The sequence below is a fragment of the Myotis davidii genome, unplaced genomic scaffold, assembly GCF_000327345.1.
Source record: "Myotis davidii unplaced genomic scaffold, ASM32734v1 scaffold147, whole genome shotgun sequence".
NCBI lineage: Eukaryota > Metazoa > Chordata > Mammalia > Chiroptera > Vespertilionidae > Myotis > Myotis davidii.
This window is the reverse complement of record NW_006383010.1, coordinates 9,562,623-9,578,980: the sequence shown is the minus strand read 5'-3', so window position 1 is coordinate 9,578,980 and position 16,358 is coordinate 9,562,623. Positions and strand designations below refer to the sequence as shown.

The 16,358-nt window shown below is 43.0% G+C and overlaps 1 protein-coding gene across 1 annotated transcript; it reads right to left on the bottom strand.

The window, feature by feature from the left end:
• On the bottom strand, positions 1 to 14,900 carry ARG1 (arginase 1). The gene is made up of 9 exons (XM_006778480.2): positions 14,817 to 14,900; positions 14,362 to 14,477; positions 8,482 to 8,554; positions 5,617 to 5,791; positions 3,901 to 4,060; positions 2,054 to 2,148; positions 1,631 to 1,735; positions 1,288 to 1,424; positions 1 to 495 (listed from the first exon to the last, which is right to left on the bottom strand). The coding sequence occupies exons 2-9, from the start codon at positions 14,416 to 14,418 to the stop codon at positions 329 to 331; spliced, it is 969 nt and encodes a 322-aa protein (XP_006778543.1). The 5' UTR covers positions 14,419 to 14,477; positions 14,817 to 14,900; the 3' UTR covers positions 1 to 328.
• Between the last annotated feature and the right edge of the window lie 1,458 nt (positions 14,901 to 16,358).

Genomic DNA, 16,358 nt, shown 5'->3' with positions numbered 1-16,358 from the left:
CTTTCCATCACTTAGAATATTTCTTGCCACTATCTTCTGGGAGTGTGTTTATTTTTAATGCCAGCAAATTTCTATTTGGAAATTAATATGTACTTCCATTTCTAAGGATAAGTCTTTTGCCAAAATGGGAAATATAAGCTTTTTAAATTTACAAAAACTTGAATTTCCAAATCTTTCACAGCCAGAGGGAATTGATGCAGTTTATACTAATTGTACTAATATTTCCTCAGGTAAACACAAAATCTATAAGAGGATAGCCGTTAGCTTAAGTAAATTATTAGATTTGCTAAGTTATAAGCTGTGAGATTTTCACATAATGTTTCCACATTTACTTAGGTGGGTTAAGGTAGTCAATAGGCTTATGGTTACCCTCTCGAGCAACTCCAAAACAAGACAAGGTTATTGCTACTGCTGTGTTGACTGTTCGAGTTACTTCCTCTGGTGTCTTCCCCAGAGATGGATTCACTTCCATTATGTCTAATCCTGACAGTAGTCCTACAACAACAAGTGGAAATAAAGTAATTGTTAAATAATTAACATTTTAAATTTAGTATCTCTGAAATGTTACTCAGTAGTGTAATGAGGGGGGTAACCAACTGAAACCACTTTGGTTACTGCATCATGCAGTGGGCATTCTGGAAGTGTCAACAGGGGCTTGATTTTCAGACCAGGAAGTCTCTATAATAAAATAGCGTAATATGCAAATCGACTGAACAGCTGAACAGCAGAATGACTATCCAGACAACCATGCTATGACACCCACTGGTGCTAGGTCAGCCAAGGCGGGTGCGATGCAATTGGTCGGGGGCCCGGCCATTTCCCCATGATCACCCTGCATAGGGAGGCCCAGGCCACCGGCCAGCGGGGCGATCAATCAGGGGGCTCCACAATCGCCCTGCAGACTGACTGGCTGAAGCGGGTGGGCAGGGACTCCCTCTGAGGGGGGCGATCATCGCAGAGCCCTGGCCAGGTGGGCAGGGCCTACCTCTTTGGGGCGATGCTCCATGATCAATTGCCCCAAAGAGGGAGGCCCAGGCTACCCAGCCGCTGCAGCAGGTAGCCTGGGCCTCCCTCTGCTGGGGCGATCCATCGCAGAGCCCCGGGCAGGTGGGCGGGGCCTACCTCTTTGGGGCAATCAATCGCGGGTCTCCCGGAATGTGAGAGGGCACAGGCTGGGCTGAGGGATCCCCCACTCCCCAGTGCAGGAATTTCGTGCACCAGGCCTCTAGTAAGTATATATTGGCCATGTGTACACTTGATTCTTTATTCACTTAGATTTATATGTACCTGTTTTGAAAATTTCTTCTGTAATGTAGAGACCTTCTCTGTAAGTCAGACCCCCGATGACTGGTGTGCCAGTAGCTGGTGTGACAGATGGGTCCAATCCATCAACATCATAGCTCAGATGAATTGGCCTTTTCTTTCTTTTAAAAAGAAGGAAAGTAATTCAAGTTAAAGTTGGTGGCTTATTATTTAGTAGATAAATATAGTTCTTACTTTGCTCTGTAAAAAGGAACAACCTAGTGAAGTTCCATGATTTTACATAAAGGCTTTATTAATAGCTTACATTGATTAGTACCAGTAGCTAGTTGGTTTAACAATATTTATGTTGCATACACAAACGTCATACCTTCCTAGTAGATAACTGAATGTTTCTTCCATCACCTTGCCAATTCCCAGCTTGTCCACTTCAGTCATTGAAAAGTATTTAATACCGAGAGTTTTCAAAAGGTAGCTATGAAAGAGGAGATAGTAAGATAACTTACAATTAACATGAAGGCTGACTCTGCCCTCCCGTCTCCTTTTAAGAAAAGATCAATGTGCTAAGATACATAAAATATTTAAGTTCTGTGAACTCAATGTATATATCATCAATATATTTTTATCAGCAAGTCAATATAAGAATCATTTGAATATATACATATATGTGTATGTACAAATATATATATATATATTTGGTACTTAAAATAATTTTTTACCATAGGTTTGGTCACTGCACCTAGCATGCAAAAGGACAAACGTGAAGGTAAACTGCATCAAGGAATAAACTTACTGTTCCCCAGGGTCCACATCTCTCAGGCCAATATACACAATATCTTTGGCAGTTATGCAGGGTGTCACCCAGGAGAATCCTGGTACATCAGGGATCTAAAATGGCAATTTTCCATTTGGTTATGTATACTTCTCTTGAGCAAATCTTACATGGAAAGTTAAGTACACTGTTGGATATATCTTATATTTAGAACATGCATTTTTAGGAGTCGTTAAAAGATGATACAGAACAAACAAGAGAATGCCTGCCTCCCCTGGTGGTCCCCTTGATTGCTTTGGCCCTACCCAGACTCACCCTGTAGCCCAGACCTAACCCGAACCATTTGTGCACCATTTCCATTGGGCCCTGCTTTCACAGAACTCTTCTGTAAGGAAGTCAGTGTACTTCCATTACTTTCATCCCTTCTTTGCTTCTCTTTCTTAATGAGGACTTAATCCAAAAGATGTATTTCAGTGGCTGAAGGAAAATTTTTGCCCAACCCTTTGGTTGCTCTTTGAATGTTGTGGAGTTGAGCTTGGCTGTTTCCGTATGCTAGCTGCACATATTGCAAGTGTATACACCTATCAGTTGGTTGTCACTTCAGAAAACGTTACTTCTGGGCATTAAACCTAACATTCCCAGGTATCATAAAGACCACTATGCTACAGGTACATTAATAAAAATTATTTTATTGACATACTACAGATATATCCATAAAATTTATGAATCACAATGTTAAATCTTAATATGGGATTTCCTCTTACATCTTTTAGAAAGTAAGTTTCTAGGGAGCAAGTAGGCAGTTCTGTTTATGGTTTAGATAGGTGCTCCTCACAGTAAAGATGTTAAATAAACCATTGTGAGCCGCATTTTTTTTTTAATTTTTTTTTTAAATATATTTTATTGATATATAAATATATTTTTATAGAGAGGAAGGGAGAGCGATAGAGAGTTAGAAACATCGATGAGAGAGAAACATGGATCAGCTGCCTCCTGCACATCTCCTACTGGGGATGTGCCCACAACCCAGGTACATGCCCTTGACCGGAATCGAACCTGGTACCTTTCAGTCCACAGGCCGACGCTCTATCCACTGAGCTAAACCGGTTTCGGCTGTGAGCCGCATTTTAAGAATTCCGTTTTTGAAAAGGCCCTATGATCTGGAGGGGATACTTGGTAACAACGAAAGGCTGTGTGGCATGTAATAGAAAGAGGTTGGCACTAGGGGACCAGTTCTGGCTCTCGCCTGGTGTGTGATCTTAGATGAGTTGGTTAACATCTGAACCTCTGCTGACTTGCTTAGGATTATTCTCTGCTCCACCTAAAAAGGGTAGTTTAAGAATCAAAAGGGAAGATACAAGGTCAATTTGCCTCACCACCTTGATCCTCCAACCCTTTTGCTTATCTGCTGCCAAGAAAAGAGTTTGAGATTATACCAAGAATAAGATGGCAGAGGGGTTCTTACTTCCCTCCACCTCCTGAACTTATGCTAAAGATTATTATCCTATCTAATAAAAGAGTAGTATGCAAATTAACAGTCACTCCACAACAAAGATGGCAGCGCCCATAGCAGCCAGGGCAGGACGCTGGCAGCATCACCCCGGCAACGTGAGCCCAGCAGGCAACTGAGGCCCGCAGGCAGCACCCAGCAGGGCCTGCTTGCCCATCGCCATGGTGTGGAGCAGGCAGGCCCTGCAGAGAGCAGAGAACCATGGGGAGTGGGCCCAAGCCATCAGTAGGACATCTCAGATTGGAGAGGGTGCAGGTAAGGCTGAGGGACCACCCGCCCTTCCCCTCCCCATCCCCCGTGCATCAGTTTCGTGCACTGGGCCTCTAGTTTTGTAATAAAATGCCAACCAGTCTCTTACCTTCCCCTTTAGTTCCTTCAGGAGGAAAGACACAGGCTGTCCATGCAAGTTCCCACTTGAGGTTGTCTGTGGAGTGTTGATATCAGTGTGAGCGTCCACCCAAATGACACAGAGATCCGGGTGGACCCTGGCATGGCCAGAGATGCTCCCAATCGCTAAACTTTAGAGGAAAAAGTTTGTGTGAGCATCAGAGTTGCAATAGCTTTACATACATCATATTATTAACTCACTTAATGCTCATACTTGATTTTCCTTTAAATCAAAGCAGCTGATATTTCTCATAGTTTTAAATCAGAGATGCCAATTAAACAATTGTAATGGAGAAAGTAGAACTTACACTTAATAGTTACTAAGAAGTTATAGTTACACAGAGGTAGCACTAATTTGTGATACTTTTCAAAACCACCTTCTAATAAAATTGTAAATTATAGTTTCACCAAAAACTAAATGTGTGAAAACACTACCACACAAGGAATTTCTTAGCATGAGACTATTCCACTTTCAGGGTTGAATCAGGCTTATTTTTTGCACTCTCATTTCTCCAGGTAGATACTTCATTCTCCCCAGTGAGTCATGACAGAGCCCTTCCATTTTTCTTAAAAACCAATTGTTATACAATTGGAGAGCATGACACAGAAGCCCTTACATCCACCTGAGTGAGCATATCCCAGGTGCTCACTCTATTCAAACAATCAGATCCTCTGCTTGAACTTCCTCCTCTCCTGCCACACCCGTAAGGACCCACTCTTAGCCAGGTCCAGAACCTCCAAGTTCACATCAGGCACTTCAAGCTCCAGAAAATGTGCCTGAGTGGAACAGCTATGTGATCTCTTACACAAAAGTTAAAAGATTAGGATTGGCCGTACAATGCCCTATTTTCCCACCAGTGAATGTTTTTGAGTACCATTCAGAGAATCGTGAACTTCTCGATTCTCAAAGTGGAAGTGATTGTGTCTCTCTCTCTAAAAAAATCAATAAACTAGTCTTTAAAGAATAAAGAGGCTAATGCCCAGAAATTTGCCACATTATTTGTAATTTTGAAAATTACTTGAATATTGGACAATATATATAATACTTTAATGAAAAATTATGCAACAGTAAAAATACGTTTATATATCATGAAGTAAAGATAAGGACATTTCAACTGTGGATTAAGAACAGCAGGATAATACACACACACACACATACACACACACACACGTAATTGTTAAAATCATGTCTGAGGGAAATTCTGGTTGAAATGGTTGTGAGGAGACTACAATTATCACTGGTTGTTGTTGGGTTTTTGTTTTTGTTTTTCACTTTTACATGTGTGTGTGTATTTCAAAAAACTTTATAATTATAACTCTTATAATGGAAAACACTTTTAAATGTTGACCTAAATGGGCTGTTCCTATTATCAGCAACCAAGCACAATAAGTTGACTGTAAATTTTCTCAGCGCTTATTTATTTAGAAATGTAACCCTGTGCTGAATATTTTACTGAGATTCATTCACACTTAATGTATTTTCTGCTGTAATAAAGATAACTCAAGACTTCAAATAGAGCTAAGTGTGTTTCCAAAATAAAGTAGTAACCGGTAATATTTTTTAAGCAGAAAACGTGATATAAACGATTGATCAGTGCTTTCCCTTCCATATGTTCTCTCTTCGCATGATTTTGGTTAAACCTTCATGCCATTTGTGCCGATCACGCATAGCCCTTCATTACAGTACCTGTGGTCGCCACCCAGCACCACGCTGACCCTTCCGTTTTTCTTGGCTTCTGCCACCACGCCAGCCAGCTGCTCATTCGCTTTTCCCACAGACCTTGGATTCTTCACAATTTGAAATGGACTGTCATTAGGGACATCAGCAAAGGGCAGGTCCCCATAATCTTTCACATCACACTCTATAGTTAAGATTAAAAGTTGCAAGTTACTAAATAAAGATCACAAAACAGTCTCTGCAAGATGATTGTAAATGTACAAAATAGGTCTATTTTCTAAAGTATAAGCGCAGAAAGACTCTGAACAGACTGAAAATTGTGAAGGTAGAAACCACATCTGCTTTTGCCTGACATCATCTCACCTGGGCTCCCACCAGTGCCTGCTGTATGCTGGGTTCTCAGGAAATCCTTGAACCCACCAGTTAGGCTATAAGCACAACAGGTTGACCTGGTTTGGATTTAATGGGTGATGTCATTGTCTTTGTGTCTGTGCTCATGTGCTTTCTACTTTTCTACAATATGCCTGTATTGTATTTATAGTAAATAAATCATATTTAAAAAGAAGAAAATACACCATTATTTTGTTAACAATCCTCAGTTTCAATCCAATCTGTCACCTGCTGAAGCAGTCCCGCTCCCTCTTCTGTCCATTGTACCTGCCTCACAGGGCTATTGTCAGGATTCAATAGGAGTATGTGATTACCATCAGTCCTAACACTTCAGTAAGCCAGGAAATAAAGACTTTATTATTATACTTTTCCAATAAGGTAACCCAAAGTTCCTAAGGACCTCGGTGCACTTCCTAAAAGGCCATGCATTATGCCTCAAGGTACAGAGCTTCTTGTAAAACGGTGATCCGGGCTTAATTCCATGTTCTGAACTAAGCAGTCATTGTGTGTGGTATTCATTCATGTCTATATGTATCTGTGATTCAGTAATGCCTTCAAGAGATTTAACATGACATTAAATGTGGCCAAATTATGCTTGTTAACTGACCAACTAGTCCACTTCATTTACCCAGACTTCCTGTTCTCTACTGGGGTCTCTCTCTTTCTTTTCTTAGATTTATGATGCATAATTCTTATTTACTAAAATGTATTCATTTTAAGTTTGCCAGTCAGTGAGTTTTAGAAATATCCACAGGCTTTTAACCACCAGCACAATCAAGATTTAGAAGACCTCCATACCCCTAAGTTCCCTCACGCCCCTGTGCAGCGACAGTCAGTGCATCCCATGGGATGGATGTGCCCCTTTTAGTTATTTACTAGTTGACAGGCATTCTGTTGTTCCCATATTCTGAATATTATAAACAATGCTGCTATATACCTTCCAGTACACACAATGCCTTGAAAGAACATGTTTTCATCTCTTTTGGGTAAATACCTTGGAGTAGATTGGCTGGGTCAAAAGGTAAATGTGTGTTTATTTAAGAAATTGCCCATCTTTCCAAAGTGGCTCTGTGTATCATTATGCATTCTCATCAGAAATATCTGAGGGTTCCAGTTGCTCCAGATCCTTTATCAGGGTTTTACATACAAAGATGACACTTACTTTAGCTGTATTTTTGTTTTGTTTTGTTGTTTTTGCTTTAGTTTTTCTTTTTTAGCTGTACTTTTAAAATACAAAGTATTTTTCTTTTGCATGCTCACATTTGCAAATATGTATGTGTGTATAGTATGAGTAAACATACACACAGTATTATTACTGGGGCATTGTTTTGTTTATATTCTCCACGTTTATTAATAAAAGTGGTGTAACTTAATACTCCCTTATTACTTCTGATATTACAGTGAATTTCCATGGGCACATTCTCAGAGTTTAGGCCGCCTCTTAGAGAAAGTAAGTAGCAGTTCTTGCAACAACCAAGGGAAGCGAACTGCTCCAGCTGGTTCAAGGACGTGCCTGGAGAGAAAGGCAGAAACTCGAAGGAAATAAAGCTTTGACTTAATAGCTCATTCTGATGTTTGTGGTAGGCATTTATGGATGTAGCTAGCCGTTCTAATGTAATTATTCAACAGTGTGGAAAGATGGAATTGGCATAGCCCCCTGGGCCGTGGTCGGGCTGCGGAAAGCTCCCTCGGTATCACATCCCCAAAACAAACAACTCAGTCACCTGATACTGACTCAGAAGCCCAGGACCATCCCATTTCCTCTCCTTTCTCAGGGCCCAGTTTTCAGAAGCTACAACAGAAGGACAGCATCTGAGGAAGCTCAGTTCACCGGCTCCAGGTGGCACAGGGTTTGGAAAAGCCTTGAGACTGAGCAACTACTCCGCTTTCCTCCTCCTCCTCCTCCTCCTCAGAGAGCTCGGAAGGCTGGGGGCCCCTTTGTCCTGCATAGGACTTCCCAATGCCCCTTTCCTTAGGGAACCATGCGCTAGGAGCCTGGTTCCCCACCTCACCCATTCGAGGAGCTCGCTTTCCAGTCCAAACTTGACCTACCTGGGGCCCACAGCTTCTCTGCTGCCTCAAGCCCCCACCAAGGAAAATGGAGACATCAACCCGAGACTCGGTGCTATTACTGTTTTATTTCCTCTCACAAATAGGGCTTCTCTTGCTAATAGTGCACTTTCTGCTGCTGCCCCTTGCCTTCCATTTTCAATCCCCCCAACTTCCCACCCACCCAACCCAAGTCTTACACACATTCTCTTACACTGTAGTCTGGCTGGAAAGACAAAATATCTGAGTAAATAAGCAACATTGATTGTGCATTCTTCACACACACTGCTCTGTGTAGGGTGCACACCTAAGGTTCTAGCCAGCGCTGAACTCTAGTACAGATGTCATTCCAGACACTCCCCGTGTTAGCAGGAGCCCGTGCATCCTTCAGAAAGGAAAGAATTCAGGCTGATCATCTTTCAACCTAAAAATTACCTTGTTCTTTAAGCTTCTCAAGCAGGCCAGCCTTTCTCAGCACTTTGGGGCCTTCTTCCACTCCTCCTCGCGGCTGAACAATTAAAAAAGAAAGGATTCGGGCATCATCTTGGTCATCAGATGCACACAATAGCAAATTCATTACTTAATCAGTTGAATAGTGGTAACATGATTTTCTTGAGTTCCTACAGAGCCAGGCCTTTAATTATCACAGCAAGATGGATTGGATTACTCCTATGTCAAATACAAGGGTCTAGAGAGAATCAGAAAGGTTATCTAATGTTCCTTCCCTCGCACAGCTAACCAGTGGCAGAGCCTTGGGGCCTTAGCCCAGTCCTTTGGATTCCAAAGTTTGCGTCTCCTCCTCCCATCACCCCATGCTACCGACTTAGTGAACATTTGTTTTGTGCAAAAGCGCTCTGATAAATGGAGACACTACAATGAAAAGCAGAGGGTTTTTGTCTTTGGTTAACTCACAAACAAAGAGGGGATTTGGATTTTTAACATCAATTACAGCACTTGGAGATTTGCTTCAGAGTAGATACAAGATGTCATAACAACAAAAACAGGATGCTCCTATCTCTGCCAGGGACAGAAGGTGTCAGGCGGAGCAGGCGACATTTCAGCGTAGTGTTGCAACACGAGTTCGGGATGATGGATGGGGTGCTGGAGGAACTTTGTAAACCAGGACAATAGCTTGAGTAAAGGCATTTATTCAGTAATAATTATATATATGTATGTGTGTGTGTGTGTGTGTGTGTGTGTAATTATTAATTTCAGAGAGGAAGGGAAAGGGAGAGGGAAACATCAATGATGAGAGAGAATCATTGATCAGCTACCTCCTGCACACACTACCGGGGATCAAGCCCAAAACCCGGGCACCTGCCCTGACCAGGATTTGAACCATGACCTCTTGGTAACTGTGACCTCCTGATTCATAGGTTAACACTCAACCACCGGCTACCCCAGCCAGGCCAGTAAAGGCATCATTTTGAAGGTAGCATGGGAGACAGCTATGTGCAGATCCTCACAATAGTAAGGTAGGGTTCTACGGGACAAAGCAGGCAACAGGGAAAATCACCTGGCAGTTGACTGAACCCACAAAGACCAACCTGGTATTTCAACTTTTGACCTGCTTAATAAACACAGTGAACAAGAACTCTAGCCTTGCTGTTTTTACATCCGGAAAGCCAGCCCCCTGGCAGATTAGTGACCCTAAAGAAACAGTTCTTTCATGTATCGCTCTGATCCTAACTCCCAACAAGGTTTTTACATATAAGGTTATTTCCTGTTGTCAGAGGAGAAGAGGTGCCAAAGACACACGTGTTGCCTCTAGGATTGGGCTGTGGCACCAAAGCAAGCAAATATTTCTTCCCAGTTAAAATTAGCAGATGACTTGGCCTGGCTGCCAAACACATCCTTGATGTCAATTTCCGTCCCGAGCAGCAAGGGACCCCGCGTGCTCTGCCTGACACATTTTTCTCCTTTACGCCATTCAATTTTCGCCTGGCTCTCCCCAGTCCCACCACAATCAAGGAGATATAACTTCTTCTTTAGACCCCCATAGAGTGCTGCTTGGCTCCAATTTTGCCACTGTTTTTTCTGTTTGTTTTTATTTTTAGATTTTGGTCCAAGTTTCTTTATACCTACCCGCTGCACTGTATTTTGTAGTGTAGGGCTGACACTTAGTAGATGCTCAAAAAATTATCAATTTGATAAAACTCCCTGGCATTTCCCCCCCTTTCCTTTAAAAACATTAGAACACATCTTCTGGGCCCCTTAGTTGACACTATGTTTGCTCTAACACAGTTATTAAATTTTTCCAGAGTAACACTTGCTAGCATTCTTTTTTATTTGTTTGATTCAAATTGCTTCTCATGATTAGTCATATATTGATTTCAGAGTGGGGGGGGAGAGAGAGAGAGAGAGAGAGAGAGAGAGAGAGAGAGAGAGAGAGGCAGCAATGATGAGAGAGAATCATTGATTGTCTGCCTCCTGCATGCCCCCTACTGGGGATCAAGCCTGCAACCTGGACATGTGCCCTGACCAGGATCGACCCGTGACCTCCTCACTCAACCACTGAGCCATGTTGGCCAGGCGATTAGTCCTTTCTTATTGCGCGCCCACATTGGGAATCACTTGTCAGCTCTACTGACTTTGAAGCTGAGTCTCAATTGCTAACTGGCCACAAGGGTAAGATCCCTTGTGTATCTAAAGAGGCCTCAATGCAGGTCAGGAACACAGGCGCTGGGATTGAACAATCCTGTCTGGAATCACACACTCAAGGCTCTGTGACCCTGAGCAGATTTCCAAACCTCTCTGAGCCTTAGTTAACTCAACTGTAAAATAAATATAAAACCTACCTCATTTTTTTGCCACTACCTCCCTCCTACCTCCCACTGCCTCACAAGAGGGTGAGGTAGGAGAGATTCCTTTCTCAGACTCAACCTTCTAGTCATTTGCCCTCTAAACCTCTCCCTTGCTTGTCTGTCAAACTTTTACTTCTTTTAGGCAAGGACAGATGCTTATATGTTGGCCATTTTTTTTCCCTCTACACTATGGCTTAGTGTAGAAAAATATCTCTTTGTGTCCTTATTATCATGAGACAATAAGCTTCATTATCACTGGGCCATGTTTTAATGGAGGAAGGGCTGTAGTTAAAAAGAAAAAAGAATTAACTGAAGACAGAAAATGCATCAGGCTATATCCCCTAGAGGGGCTGTTATCATCAGCCTAAGGCAGGGGTGGGCAAACTTTTTGACTTGAGGGCCACAATGGGTTCTTAAACTGAACCGGAGGGCCGGAACAAAAGCATGGATGGAGTGTTTGTGTGAACTAATATAAATTCAAAGTAAACATCATTACATAAAAGGGTACAGTCTTTTTTTTTTTTTTTTAGTTTTATTCATTTCAAACGGGCAGGATCCGGCCCTTGGGCCGTAGTTTGCCCACGACTGGCCTAAGGCTTTCTGCTGAGGTCCAGGGACCAGCGCATGTTCACACTGATTCCTTCCTTCCTTTCCTCCTGCTTCCTTCCTTCCTTCCTTCCTTCCTTCCTTCCTTCCTTCCTTTCCCTTGCTCCATTTCTTTTGTCAGTTATTTCAATTCTATTTTTGTTAGAACCTGCCCAAGAATAAGTGAGCATATTGTGAAGCTTGCAATTCAGTATTTAAAAGAGCAATTTGTGTGTCAGCAGCATGTTTCCATATTCTGGGAAAGACCTTTGAAGGGTTTCCAGGGAAAGTGAATCTGTATTTGCTGACAGTCCACATGCAATTTGGTTCTCTCACCTCTGACCTGTCCTGATTGGTTTTGCAACAAGAAGCCAGAGTGCAAAGCAAGAGTTCAAAACTAGGAGGAGTGCCCTGGCCAGTTTGGTACTGTGGCTAGAGCGTGGGCCCGTGGACTGAAGGATCTCAGATTCAATTCCCGGTAAGGGCACCCATACCTCATCCCCGGCTTGGTCAGGGCACCGGTGGGAGGCAACCAATGTATCCTCCTCTGCCTCCTCCTCCTCCCCCTTGCCTTCCACTCTCTCTAGAATCAATGGAAAAAATATCCTCACTCCTGGGTGAGGCTTAAAAACAAAAGAAGAACTAAGAGGAGTATAAAACACTACCCAGGTGGGCAAAATAGTTCTAAGAAACCTGCAGGAAACTCCATTTAAAACCACCACCACAACAAAAAAACTTTAGGAGTTTCAATTCACACTTGTCTTATTTGCTCCGCCCCCACCCCCCCAATCCCCATTTTTTTAAGAACAGATACATGCTGAAGTCTAAGGTGTCTGCAATCTCATTATATTTACCAGAATGAGTGTGGCCAGGGCAGGAAAATAAAATACTTTATTTCAATGTTACTGGCATGTTTGGCAATCTGGGAGTTTCATAAATCCATTAGTCCTTTCAGCATTACCAATTTACAGTCAAATTTTCTTTTCTTTTTTCCTCCCTCAAAGAAAGATACACAAGGATTTTACTTGGTCCATGAACTAAGACTTGTATAGAATTATTAAGGCCCTTAAAAATAGGAATCATTCACAAAGATGCATAAAGCCATCATATGGAAGTTATCCAAATTAAAAGAACTCTGAAGTTGACACCAATCTATGACATTTTTCTAGGCATTCATTACATAGCTAAACAAATGTGTTTTCTTAAAAGTCTTTCTCTCTGTATGTATACACAGTAACACCAAAAACAATGAGAGCAGGTGTCGGAGCACGCAGCGGGAACCCTGGTGCTCTGAGTATGTCTGAGTTCTGAGTCCCTGTCTTCTCCTAAATTCTCCTATCCGCCAGGGCTGGTTCCTGCTTGACCCCTGCCCTCGGTACTAATGGTTGGGAACTTAGTCCAAGTTCCTCCTTTACCCTCTGCTCTCTAATAACAGGTGTTGTGTCCGAGCCCCTCTGCCTGGGGCTGGACCTCCTAAGACGCTGGGTCTTAGGTGGAGAAGCCATGAGAGGTTGTGGGTATAAAGAATGAGTCTTTATTGCTGAAGCCAGTGGCCATATAGCCATTAGACAAGAAGATCCTTTACAGCAAAGTTCATACAGGCAGGCAACTGGACACCGGCTGGTGAGCATATATCTTTCCCATAAAGCAGCACCCGTCTCTGTACCCACAGCCATTATCTGAGCAGCCACACGCTGCCTCCTAGACTCACCGCCTCATATGGTAGCAGTAGCTGAGCTCTCTGGCTCAGCAGCTTCTCCTATCTCTCCTGCCCAGCTCTTTCTAGCAGACTTCTTCACACACTCCCTCCTAGCTGCTCTCTCTCCATGCTCCAGCAGACTTTTCACTCCATCCTCAGACAACTCCAGCCAACTAACTTGGTCGGTAACTTACTTGTATTTTATATCATTTACACAAAGGCTTCATGCCAACAGTGGCATCAATAATATTGGCTACTGCAGGGCACAGTGTACCATGTGTCAATGAGTCTTTATTGCTGAAGCCAGTGGCCATATCGCCATTAGACAAGAACATCCTTTACAGCAAAGTTCATACAGGCAGGCAGCTGGATACCGGCTGGTGAGCATATATCTTTACCAGAAAGCAGCATCAGTCTCTGTACCCACAGCTATTATCTGAGCAGCCACACGCTGCCTCCTAGACTCACATGGTAGCAGTAGCTGAACTCTCTGGCTCAGCAGCTTCTCCTATCTCTCCTGCCCAGCTCTCTCTAGCAGACTTCTTCACATACTCCCTCCTAGCTGCTCTCTCTCCATACTCCAGCAGACTTTTCACTCCATCGTCAGACAACTCCAGCCAACTAACTTGGTCAGTAACTTACTTTTATTTTATACCATTTACACAAAGGCTTCATGCCAACAGTGGCATCAATAATATTGGCTACTGCAGGGCACAGTGTACCATGTGTCCTTGCACCCACTCATGGTATCTTGGCATGATTAGGATTTCCAGGCTCAGAATCCTTGAGCATTCCGTCAGGGCACATGCCCAGAGCAGCCTTTGGTCATTCTGGTGTATTGGTAACAAGGTCTTTGTGCTCCCACCGGCCTTGACTATCCGGGGACCTGGCATAGTTCCCACAACATGGAATTCTAAATAAGTAGCTAAAATGCAGAAATAATCCATTTCCATTCAAATAAAAATATTACCTTTTTAAAAATATTAGGGAAAGGTAGTAAATTCAAATAAAATTGGCTGTGGCTGAGATTAGGGGCCACAAAAATAAGTGGGTTTGTGGCCATAATTGTACAATGTTGCAAACCAATTAGACAACTTTAAACTATATACTATTTCAAGGCCAGGCTGTCTCAGGAAACTTAACTAACCAGAAAATAACACCTTGCTAAGTGTAAAGCCTGGAACTTTCCAATAATCCCAACTGTTCAAAGGAAGGCTGTTTACTCACCTGTCCCTTTGAGAAAGGAGCTCCGATGACCCCTATGGATTTTGACTTAGAACTCATGCTCTGATGTTCCTGGTCACTGCACCCGCGGTCTCCAGCCAGTCACACGGTCTGCAACCCTCAATGACAGGAGACACATATTGTTTCCACTTATAATTGGGCTGAATCTGTTTATCTTATTCTAATAAGGAAGATTGGCTCCACCTACTGAACCAAAAATGACAGTCCACGGGAAGTCCAGCAAGTTCTTCCTGTGTGGAAGAATTTGGGTTCGTAATTCAGGGAGATTATTCATGTCCCCAATTCACAGCCATTTGACAAGTCATCTGGGTTAATACCTTGTCTAGTCACAATCTTTATTTCCTAATCATAATACTTGCTCTAATCTAAAGAAGTCATCATTATCACATAAACGGTGCCATGGCTCCAGCTGTACTAACTCAGGGAAGGGCACTTACTTCCTCCAGGGCTTTGAGTCCTTCCGTGTCAGAGAAGGGCTGAGACTGACAAGATGATCTCCTCACATCCCTTCAAGCCCTACAATCCTGAGTTCAAGTTTCATACACTGGGATTAATGGTTAATCAGTGAGACACATCCTACACCACAAGAGAAAACATATGACTTCCTTTTCTGCTTATTATTAAAGGAAATCGTAATTGCCTCATTAATAACTCGGAGGTGCTGCCATACTGATTTTTAAATATGGTGTGTCTATACTAATAAAAGGGTAATATGCTAACTAGACCAGATCGACTGGACATCTTCCAGACGTCCAACTTCCTTCCAGACAAAGCCACGGTGGCGGGGACTGAGGCAGAGGCGGTTAGGGGCGATCAGGCTGGCAGGGGAGCAAGCAGTTAGGGGGCGATTAAGTCGGGGGGGGGGGGGAGCCAGCAGTTACAGGGCAAGATCAGGCTGGCTGGGGAGGGCAGTTAGGTGGTGATCAGGCAGGCAGGCAGAGTGGTTAGGTGCTATCAGGCAGGCGAGTGGTTAGGAGCCAGCGGTCCCAGATTGTGAGAGGGATGTCCAACTGCTGGCAGCTGGACATCCTCTGAGGGGTCGCATCAGGCTGGCAGGGGAGCAAGCAGTTAGGGGGCGATTAGGTCGGGGTGGGGGGGAGCAAGCAGTTACAGGGCAAGATCAGGCTGGCTGGGGAGGGCAGTTAGAGTGGTTAGGAGCCAGCGGTCCGAGTGGTTAGGTGCTATCAGGCAGGCGAGTGGTTAGGAGCCAGCGGTCCCAGATTGTGAGAGGGATGTCCGACTGCTGGCAGCTGGACATCCCCTGAGGGGTCCCAGATTGGAGAGGGTTCAGGTTGGGCTGAGGGACACCCCCGCGCCCCCATACACGAATTTCGTGCATTGGTCCTCTAGTAGGAAAATAACAGTCTTTGGAATCATGATCAAGATATAGAAGTAAAAACAGCCAACAATGAGTTTTATCATGTGCCAGATGCTGTTCTGTTTTATATTATCTCATTTAATCCTTGTACAAACATTATGTCAAGTCTCATCCTTTTTTTTAAGTTTCTGACTTTAATATTAGTCTGACATAGCATTAGTAACCATGCTGCACTGAAACATTAATGGTAAATCTGAATCATGATTTGTTAAATATTACACCCCTGACCCCCATAATATTTAAAATGGTCATAAAGTTAACATTGTATGAGTAAATATATAAGCATAAACAGTTATGGACAGCCTCTTGTATAAATTGCTGTTTAGCAATACACAAACTGCCCAAAGATTTATGCTTACAAGGTAGACGTTCAATTATACCAATAAAACAGCATGTCCTGAAAATATGGGCACATTTTAAGACAATTTTATTAACCATTAATAGTCTCACAGTATGACTGAGTAATAATAAGAACCTACTTTAAAAACAAAATATTTTAATCAGTGTAGTGCATGATTGATTCAACATAGTTCCCAGGGAACAGACCAGTCACTCGATTGTAGACTCCTTCATACCAGCCATCATCATTCTTCTTTATTCC

Bases quoted from the DNA above. Each gene is read 5' to 3' on its own strand.
- ARG1 (XM_006778480.2), bottom strand. From the start codon at position 14,418: ATGAGTTCTAAGTCAAAATCCATAGGGGTCATCGGAGCTCCTTTCTCA. The intron at 4,061-5,616 runs GTACTGTAATGA...TTTCCTCTAAAG, and splicing joins GTGCTGGGTGGCGACCACAG to TTTAGCGATTGGGAGCATCT. The intron at 496-1,287 runs GTACATATAAAT...TTGTTGTTGTAG, and splicing joins AGAAGAAATTTTCAAAACAG to GACTACTGTCAGGATTAGAC.